Here is an 11101-nt window from a genome sequence, read left to right as displayed (position 1 = left end):
AGTACCAAAAGGTTCCATTCCTATTTTTATTTTATCCGGAGACACATTGATGAGGACAACCTGAACAGCATGTTGAAAAAGTCCGGCCAACGTCTAAGTATGACTCTCGCTTACGTCATTTCTATGCCCGTGTTGTCTTCCCACTGGAAAGTGCATCATCTCCTCCAGCTGGACAGAAAGTGAAGAGTGAGAAAGACCCAAGAGGCCACCAAGAGAGAAGGAAAACAAAGCAGGCGTTTTCCCAAAATAGTAACGTGACTCTCCCAGAGCTAAAAGCGGCCTTTCTAGATTGAAATGTCTGCTCTGTGGTTTCAAGCAGCCAGCGTGAAAGCCCACCTTTTTTTCCACTCCTGAGTCAGATACGACCAAGAGGGTTTTTATAGTTTTATTTAGGTCTGAAGGGTAGACTTGGACTGGGAATTACGGCTATTTTGTGTCATTGCTGATAAACAAGCAACAAATGAAGGTGGCTGAAAGGGTTTCCAAGAAGCCAAAACGTGCCACTTCCACACCGAATGGGAGGAGAACAGTCGGAAGGTAACCAATGTAAACATTACTGACATCTAGTGACCAGAACACAAGTTGCAATGCTAGGCTCCAGTCAAGCACGAAGCAGGTATCCTCTGACACACCACATCTTTATTATTTATTATATTAGATATTAGTACAACGCTGTACTGCAGGAATGCTTCATCACCATCATCATCTTCATACAAAGGTTGGTCAATTCATAATAAAGACGTTGTGGTACGGTTACACAATGGATGACATGGCAGTGGGAAACCTCAACTTTTCTTTAGCGGCTGACAGGAATTATTGCAAATAATTGGGAGTGGTTGACTATTCCAGACAATGAGTTCAAAAAAACCCCAAAAACTGTTAACACTTAGCTGATTTGAAGGTATCCTGTGTAGGGGTGGCGACAAAACCGCGACTGCAGAAAAGAGGAGCACCGGGCAACACGATTTAAGAGGTTTTACGACACACACACACACACATACACACACAAAGATGGCACAATATTGTTAAAAACCACTTTTATCCAGCCGATAAAAATATTCCGTAGAAACATAACATAGTTCTCCCAGTAAGTGTTCTTCATAATACAAGGCAAGCGTAGTTAAGGCTGGGTTTTTTTCCACCAAAAAGCACACTTCAGCTCTTTATATGTCGGAGGGTACCAAAAATAGCCCCCCGTACGACTTTTTGGCACCATGCTACCAAAGATGCTTGGTTGAAGCTGAAGCGTACCAAATGGTGGAACCGTAGGTGGTCTTCAAGGCTGCTTTATTGGTTTGTTCCAAGGAATTTCAGTGAATTCTCTAGAAGAATCTTACATACTGTATAGGTCGAAGTGGACTGAAGACGAGATTCCTCGGTGATGACTACATGGAATGTGGATTGTCGTGGACGCTACACTTTTAAGTGTGCAACAAAAACCCTGAAGGAATCCATCTAAAGTGGATATTGTAGGTGAATTACTGACTTGAGATGGATAACAGTCGCTACCCAAATGGAGAGAAACCACTAAACCGAGGGCCTCCGGTGACTCCAGGATGTTAGTTCATGCAGTGGCACAGTGATTAGAGACTGGTCTTGGAGCCTTGGAACACGTTCTTTACTCAATTTTGGAGACAATCATGTGATTTGTTAACAGAAAAGACAAGCGCGCGGTAACGATACGATCACAGTCCACCCCTCACTGCTCCCGACAAACAGAACACGGCAACATTAACACGCAAAACCCGTTAAGGCCGAGGGAAGGCCACTACAATATAGCGCAGGGTTTTTTGTCCTTAAAGGGATTGTCTGAAGCAGGGATGCCCATAAGGAGAGGATCGTTTCTGGCCTGCTCGCTGCAGTAATTCATAAGGTCCACAGATGCCTTGGATACCTGCAGGATGAGAAAAAAAGCAGTGAGTGCATGACAACGCATACAAACGAGCAAATGTTAGCAGTTAGCAGTTAGCATCAAAAGGTACCTTTATCCTCTCAATGCTCGCCTCTATTCTCAGCTGCTGCACCGTCCGCCTGGCATGGGCGATGTTATTGGAGCTGGGAGCCTTCGAAGACATCCTGGACAATCAACACTGTAAGAAACAACACGCAGAAAGACTTTTATCAGCGTGGAACGTAAGGTACACAATACAAAGCATGCGGAAAAGACGATAAACCAGGACCGACGTTGTTTGCTTAAGGGCTTATTGACGCACATACAAGGGAAAGGACACTGTACCAATATGCTTCCTAATGCACAACACTAGACACACACAAACTAATAAACACGTCTAAAAACCTCAGGTAGGGTTTAACAAGAAGAAAGTGATGTTTGGGTTGGTCACCTGTCCAGACACGGTCTCAAGTTCTTGTTTTTTAATGCATAAGATTAGACACATGCAATACAGTAAATAAGTAAATGTCACAAAAAAAGTGGGCTAATAAATTGACACACAAAGACTGCAGATTTCAGAAAATAACAGAAGAAATCTCGACACTCTACAAGAAGCAATGAAGTCTGTAAAATTAAATAATTAAAAATAAAAAAATCACAACATTTTTAACTATAATGATGAAAATGGTAATATTAATGATGATTATAATGATGGTAATAATGATAAAGATTATAACAACAATGATAATAATAATAATAATAATATTACAATGAAAATAATAACAGGGGAAACAAGAACATGATTATATCCTGCAAAAAGGGGTAGGCATTTATAAGCTTTTGCTTCAGCCTACTCCTTTTCGGCTTGGGATCAGATAGTTGAATACAAATGTTAATAATGGAAAGTTATATTTTGATTGATGTAAGAAATGCACTGTAATGATTCACATATTTGCCCAAATAAAGGGGAAAAAAAAAAAAAAAAGAACTTGCAATATGGACTAAAGTATCGGGTCGCCTGGCCTTGCTGTACACATCCTGTACAGCAAGTAGAAATGGAAGATAACATTTTGCACGTATAAAGATTTTTTTGTCCATGCATCCTTCAGCAAAGTCTGAGGTCAAAGATGTTCACCACCAAAGGTGTTTCTACCTGAAATGATGCTTTTAAATACGACCGACTTTCTACATCGGACCCTTCAGATTCTTATCCCAAGTTGGTAGATAATATGTACTCAAATCGGAGGTATGCTTCTTGAAATCAATACAATAATCTGCTCATACAGCGAACCAAAGAAGATTAGGACTCACCAAAAAGTCATTTTACTTGCTTCAGGTGCTTCGGCAAGTCTGATTTTCTTGTTTGGTTCGAAAATTATTTTACTTTGGACATATTATTTCAATTAAGCAAATTGGTCTACTGTAATTTCAGGTGTATACGTATATTTTATGGCTAAATTATCATCTCATGTCATCTCCTTTACTTCACAACTACTGCTCACCGTTTAAATACTGTGCCACTCACGGTGTCATCATACAAAGATGGCTAAACTCATCACACAGCAACTTGACACTCAAAGGGTATCCCTAAGAAATATACAAACAAGTACCAATAAAATATATTGAATCCATCATGCCTTGTGTCTGATCAAATCACTCATTCTGCATTGATGTCAGCCTCCCTCTGGGATCCCTTAGAGGCACCGTTGAGAGGCACCGTTGCAGCACCTTTTTGAAAAGCTTTTCTCAGATGCATTGCATTATGGGAATAATAAAATAATAAAAATATATTATTTCTTATATTTTGAACTCGTATTGATACATGTTTGTATATTTACTAGGTAAGCATTTTGAGTGCTGTGTGATGAGTTTAGTGTTGTTTGTAAGATGACACCGCGAGTGATATTAATAGTATTCAGTATGTGTGCCACAATATGCCATTTTATGACATGGGCATTTGTGGCTTATAGTTGGATGAAGTTTATATTTTTATTAAATGTGTAAAAATATTTTTTAAATTTAGTGGGTGTGGCTTAAACGCCATAATTTACAGTAAGTAAGAAAGAAAATGTTGTTTGATTTCCGATAGAGATGGTCCACTATGGCACTTCAGGCCTCGGTGTCCCATGTATGGGCGTCCCCAGCTGATACCGATAATGAATATCAGTCAAAGTGTCTGAAGACATGGGAAAACTGACCTTTCTTAATCATCTTAAAATCTCATGTAGACCCAATCCATCTATGTCTCATCTCCTGACACCCCTGTAGAGTATGTATGAGTGCTGATATTGGACCAATATCACATCGGCTAATATTCAAGGCTGCAACAAGTTTGTATTGCATCGGGACACCCTCATAATTTTGGTATAAAATCCAACTTACACCCAAACTCAACTGACATTATCATGGCATGGGGTTGAGGTCTGGTCTCTCATGTTCTTCCACACCAAACTCATCTAACCGCGTATTTTAGTCCCGAATGACAAGTAAGATTCCGAGACAATCAAGGGTTAGGGTTAGGGTTAGGGTTAGGGTTAGGGTTAGGGTTAGGGTTAGGGTTAGGGTTAGGGTTAGGGTTAGGGTTAGGGTTAGCAAGCCGTTTTGCTTTAGGATGGAATGAACTGAATAAATGACCAGAAGATAAGGACCAAGATCCTGCCGGCTTGTGGACCGATGAACGTCATGCACAACAGGTGAAGGTCATAAATCACACGGCTCATTGTGGAACAGAACAACACTGCCGGGCGAATGAACGTCAGCCACTCATCTTTCATACTTCCTCTTGCTTCAGTGTTCCCAGAAGTGACATCAGCTTGCTGGCTCTGCACCAAACACACACTGGCGGACACTTCATTCCGTATTAGCATAGGCAGGCATAATCGTAAACATCCCATATAGAAAGTATTGTATAGCTAGCTACCTGTCTGGTACCACCCCCATCGAAACTGAAGGCAAGGTCGAGATTCCAAAGCGATTGAATGGCGGATGTACGTATGCCGGTTTAACTTGTGATTCCACTTGCTGCAAATCATTTACAGTCGTGATGGGAACAGGCCGGGGCATATCCCACACGGGTCATGTGACAGCAGTTCCACTGCGCCTGCAGAGCTGACTTCCTGTCCATGACTTTTAGTTTCTCAACACATTAACGCACACTATTTCCTCAAACCCATTCTGCAACACAGTTCCTTCTTGAGACACTCCCCCACTTACGGCAAAAGTCTTCTCAGCAGGAGAAAGGAAACTTCAAGTACAAATCCTTCTCAGCCGTTTCTTGAGAAATTTTGCTCAATAGTTTATGTAAAAGGAGAAAAGGAACGAGAGGAGAGAGACACATTGTTCCATCAGTATGTTGTTAGCTATTTGTCCAGACATAGTGTGCATAGTTTTGGAGTACACCAGGGGTGGGCAAACTTTTTGACTCGCGGGCCGCATTGATATGACAAAATTTACGGGGGGGGGGGGGGGGGGGGGGGGGGGGGGGGCAGACTATATATTTTACACGTAACAGTCCACCTGGTATTATTGTATCTGTAAAATTGTCATGCAATCTGCTATTATTATTTATTATTTTATATTTATATTTAAATATTTTAAAAATAATAAAATATTATCATAATTACAATAAAATTAAAATAATAATTATTATATTATTATTATGTAAAAATGCAAATATAACAATAATATTATATATAATTAATATAATAATTAGCATTAATATAATAATTATAATAATCTAATAATCTAATAATAATAATAATTATAATTATTATTATTATTATTATTATGTGCTTGTGTCCCTTTTTTCAGGAGCACTTTGTAAACAACAGACCATGTCAAAAAACGAAATTGATAAAACCATCAAAAGGTTGGCTCAGGCCATGATGCCAGGTTGTATGTTGACTTTAAATTAAATACTTTGGAAAGATTGGGCGGGCCGTATTCAAACACTTGGCGGGCCGGATGTGGCCCCCGGGCCGTAGTTTGCCCACCCCTGGAGTACACGAAAGCTGTAGTTGCAATAAATGTACAAAAAAGGAAATAAGCAACACGCGTGACATGCACACACTTCATTTGGTGCCGGGAATGCAACCTGCGACACGAGGAAACCAAGGAAACTACGTTTACACTGCCGGTCAATTCAGAGTTTTTTGTCCTTTTATCTGATTTTTTCATGTCAGTGTCTGATTTTTTCAAATGCGACTCAGGCCTTGTAGGGGCACAACATCTCATTTCATAAAATCTTAGGAGATTAGAACATGACAAGGTTTCTCGTTCAGGAAAAAAATACTAGTGGGTTAATTGGGCCTGGGTTAATTGTCAATTCATTAGCCACACAATAAATGACCCGTTGCCGGGTTTAAGAAACTGCAATGTGCATACTTGTCTCACATCTCCAAAAGGTCAGGAAGACGATTCACTCTGGTGTGTTTGTTCCACAGAACAACGGCATGAACAGAGTGAGTCTTTTTTTTGTCAGTCTCTTGGTGGATGGAGGCGAAGCATACCGGAAAAGTGTAACGCAGTAAAAATGTCAATGTGCAATACAACACAAGAAAACCAGTTAATATGAGCTAGCTAGCAATGCCGTCATTGGGATACACCTATTTTGTAACAACATGCATGGCCACTGATGACAACATGTAGTAGTTGCACATTCTTGCCCTATTTGGATGATTTATAACACTAGCAAAATGTGTTACTTATGCTAGTTCTGCCAACAACAACAACTTATGATGTCTGCTCTCATTGGATGGCTGTGTCTTCCAACACGAGGCTTTTTTAGCGAAATTGAGAGCTAGGTATCCACTCTTCGGTCTGTGAATGACGCTGAGACGAGTGGTCAGCGAAGCGTCGTGTTAGCTACTTAGCATCAATGTGCCGGGGAAAGAAGGCATCAATTCATTTATTCCTTCATTTTCTGCATCAGGCGAGCTAGAGCCTATCCCAGCTGACTTGGGGATGTAAGGAGTGGTTTCTGAGTGGGCCAAATCAATCAGTGGGCATCAAAACATTAGCTGATTCAGCCTATGTGAAGAACCTGGAAAAGGCATCAACCGCGTCCCGACGACTGAGGCAGACATGCCGAACACACATCCGGTTCTCCAGGTACCCAAATCCCCCAAAGGAAAGCGACACATTTCTTCCCGGTTGTCAACAGCCTGTTTGTCCCACAGGATGTGGCCCCTCCACACCAGCCTCTGATGCTGATGACTCCATCGTTGTTCCAGCATAACAAGAATGACATGAAAATAAAGGCAAAGCGGAGAGAAAAAAAAACAGGAAGGGAAGGAAATTCTCTGTGTACTGACTGATTAAAGAGTTGTATTTGTAGAAAGACCCCTGAGATTAGGATGGTTAGACATGGGTGGGACAAGGGTGTGACATGGGGGGCATCTAGTGTGCAAGTGTGCATAGCAAAGTAAACAGTCATCACAAGGAAATGCACCACGCTTAGTCATACAGGCGAGGCGGTGGAGGTGAGCAGGGTACTGTGATCCCTTTCAGCTACACAAGATGAGTGAAGGAGTCCGTGTTGTCATGCAACCTTTTTTTAAGAATTCCTGACTTGTTTTATGTTCAATTTCTACAACATTACCAGGAACTGGCCTTTCATCTGCCATCTGCAGCCTTGGCATGCAGCCTTGGCATGCAGCCTTGGCATGCACTTGACAGCCTGCAAATACTGTCTTCATCTTTTGACAATGCCGTTGGTGTGGATTTATTATTTTTGACCCTTTGCAGGAACATTTTTTTGAATTTCGGATTTTAGAAATATTGGAACATTTTCCACACAAAAGACATCACCGTCAAAACACTGCAATATGCATGCCAGGCCACTAGTTGGCGATGGTATTATGTAACGTATATGAATGAAGACAATAATGGGCCCAGGTGTAGCACATGTACATTTTTGTTGGGGAAGTGCGGCAATCACAAGCACCATAACCGCTATAACCGTAAACGCTCTAATCAGAGCTGCGATGTTTAACTAAGCAGAAAGAGGAAAGGGAGTTAGTTGTTAGTTCCTCATTGTATATATTATATTATCATTATGTATATATATATATATACTCATTATATTGGCACCTCAGTTCATGTCTGCACCGTTTTCGTTGTTTGACACCAGAATTTCGCCACACTTTGCGTCCATTCGCCGTTCAGCGTACAATATGAGGGGCATCTTGTGTTACAATATGTGACCCCAAATGTGTTCTTCTATTTGTGTATTTTTAGCTGCATGTTCTCCCCGTGCATGCGTGGGTTTTCTCCGGGTACTCCGGTTTTCCTCCCACATTCCAAAAACATGCTAGGTTAATTGGCCACTCCAAATTGCTGGGATAGGCTCCAGCACCCCTGTGACACTCGTGAGCATAAGCGGTAGAAAATGAATGAAAGAATGCATGAATGAATGAATGAATGAATGAATGAATGAATGCATGAATGCATGCATGAATGCATGAATGCATGCATGAATGAATGAATGAATGAATGAATGAATGCATGAATGAATGAATGAATGAATGAATGAAAGAATGCATGAATGAATGAATGAATGCATGAATGAATGAATGAATGAATGCATGCATGCATGCATGCATGCATGAACGAACGAATGAATGCATGCATGCATGAATGAATGAATGAATGAATGAATGCATGAATGAATGCAAGAATGCATGAATGAATGAATGAATGAATGCATGAATGAATGAATGAATGAATGCATGCATGCATGAATGAATGAATGCATGCATGAATGAATGAATGAATGAATGAATGAATGAATGAATGCATGCATGAATGAATGAATGAATGAATGAATGAATGAATGCATGCATGCATGCATGAATGAATGAATGAATGCATGCATGCATGCATGAACGAATGAATGAATGCATGCATGAATGAATGAACGAATGAATGAATGAATGAATGAATGCATGAATGAATGCAAGAATGCATGAATGAATGAATGAATGAATGCATGAATGAATGAATGAATGAATGCATGCATGCATGAATGAATGAATGCATGCATGAATGAATGAATGAATGAATGAATGAATGCATGAATGAATGAATGAATGAATGAATGAATGGATAAATCAGGAAGATGTTCACAGCCACGGGTGTTAATGACATGGCCTTTATCCATGTTCATTTCAAAAGCACTTGAAAAAGTACTTGGGTCAAAGTACTTTCCAAGCAGTACAGAACAATAAAAACCAAATTCCAGCTTCTAGTGAATATAATAATAATAATAACTATAATAATAATAAAAACGTATAATAATAAGTTGATCACCTTTCATTTGATTTCCCAGCAAATAGTCACATCATTCCGCCCACAGTGTTTGCTGACCAAAGAAAAAGGAAACAGTATTCTTAATCATTGTGCTGGGGGGGGGGGGGGGGGGGGGGGGGGGGCTGGTGAATGTCCTTTGTGATACACGGCCTTGCGTAAGATGAGGGAAACAATGGGATCAGGAGGCGTTGAACATAACCTAAGTAACTTGAGACAACATGAAAATAGTTTTCTTCTCCCTGGCGCCAAAAGATGGAGGAGGATGTGAAAGTGCGGGAAGACCTGTCTTAAATCTCCCCGGGCACGTCACCTCAGTCTAAGTGTGCCGCCCTTCAGATGTGATGCCAGCTGCTGCCGGAACGCTGCCGCCGGAACGGCTGGTCTGCCTGCAACTGAATGGGAGGGCAGCGAGACACCGATATGTGCATGAACAAGAAAAAAACTCCAAGGATCAAAAATAGACCACCTCTTGCAGCCCACCCTATCACAACACACACACACAGAAGTCAAGACCACCAGAGCAGCACTGCCACACCGCCATGCTGTACCTAACACACACACACACATGCCATTCATTAGGTGCTGGTTCAAAGAGCTAAGAACAGGGAAGCCTTATGACTCCATGACTCCAAAGAAAACTCTTAAATTTGCTGCTGACGAATACAAACAACATCCACTACAGTAAAAGAAGAGTCAGACCCGTCTCGGGTACAGTCTGTGTGGTCCTGCTCAGGGAAGAAAAAGAGACTTTACAAACTTTTGCCATAAAGAAGCACGGCTGGAATCAGACTGTGAAGGCTCAAGTACTGCTTGATGCCTTCACTTCAGACCTGACCCACACAAGACACACAAAAGGTGGGAAACCTTCAATGACTCACTTCAAATATAAACAAGTGAGACATGTTGAATCAGCCGCTTTGTGCATTGTGAGGCTGGGAGGGTTCAAACACAGGGGCAATTAACCTTGAATCAGGTGCAAGACGTACAATACAAATGATGCAGATTCCGATATTAGGCTGGGTGTTGGGTTTCACCCCATTAATATAAGCCAGCGTTTAACACTGGCCGCTAACGACACGCAGGTTAAAAAGAGCTCCTCTGTCGAAACGCATTCTCAACACACTTCCGGTTTTCAAAATAAGAGTCCTGTTTGCCACATCTTGTCTCATTGTGTAGCTCAGGGGTGGGCAAACTTTTTGACTCGCGGGCCGCATTGATATAACAACATTTCCGGGGGGGGCAGACTATATATTTTACACGTAACAGTCCACCTGGTATTATTGTATCTGTAAAATTGTCATGCAATCTGCTATTATTATTTATTATTTTATATTTATATTTAAATATTTTAAAAATAATAAAATATTATAATAATTAAAGTAAAATTAAAATAATAATTATTATATTATTATTATTATGTAAAATATGCAAATATAATAATATTATTATATATAATTAATATAATAATTAGCATTAATATAATAATATAATAATAATATAATAATTATTATTTTAATTTTTATTATTATTATGTGCTTGTGTCTCTTTTTTCAGGAGCACTTTGTAAACAACAGACCATGTCAAACAACGAAATTGATACGACCATCAAAAGGTTGGCTCAGGCCATGATGCCAGGTTGTATGTTGACTTTAAATTAAATACTTTGGAAAGATTGGGCGGGCCGTATTCAAACACTTGGCGGGCCGGATGTGGCCCCCGGGCCGTAGTTTGCCCACCCCTGGTGTAGCTCATTCATTCATTCATTTTCTACCGCTTATCCTCACGAGGGTCGCGGGATGCTGGAGCCTATCCCAGCTGTCTTCGGGCACCCTGGATTGGTGGCCAGCCAATCACAGGGCACATATAGACAAACAACCATTCACACTCACATTCATACCTATG

General features: G+C 40.6%; 1 protein-coding gene across 2 annotated transcripts in view; it reads right to left on the bottom strand.

Annotated features, from left to right (window-relative positions):
• The window catches only part of LOC131124972 (guanine nucleotide-binding protein G(I)/G(S)/G(O) subunit gamma-12-like), a 42946-nt gene continuing 31845 nt past the window's right edge, over nt 1-11101 (bottom strand). Inside the window, exons 1-3 of one of the 2 annotated variants that reach the window (XM_058066004.1) lie at nt 4812-4967; nt 1983-2090; nt 1-1894 (exon numbers count right to left, since the gene is read on the bottom strand). In XM_058066004.1, the coding sequence (XP_057921987.1) occupies nt 1769-1894; nt 1983-2075 (219 nt within the window). In that variant the 5' untranslated portion in view covers nt 2076-2090; nt 4812-4967 and the 3' untranslated portion in view covers nt 1-1768. Of the gene's footprint in view, nt 1895-1982; nt 2091-4811; nt 4968-11101 lie in introns of those variants that run through there. The other variant, XM_058066003.1, reaches the window with a different exon arrangement.

This window comes from Doryrhamphus excisus, chromosome 3 (assembly GCF_030265055.1).
Source record: "Doryrhamphus excisus isolate RoL2022-K1 chromosome 3, RoL_Dexc_1.0, whole genome shotgun sequence".
Lineage (NCBI taxonomy): Eukaryota > Metazoa > Chordata > Actinopteri > Syngnathiformes > Syngnathidae > Doryrhamphus > Doryrhamphus excisus.
The sequence above is the reverse complement of the archived record's forward strand: the minus strand, read 5'-3'. Positions and strand labels throughout refer to the sequence as shown.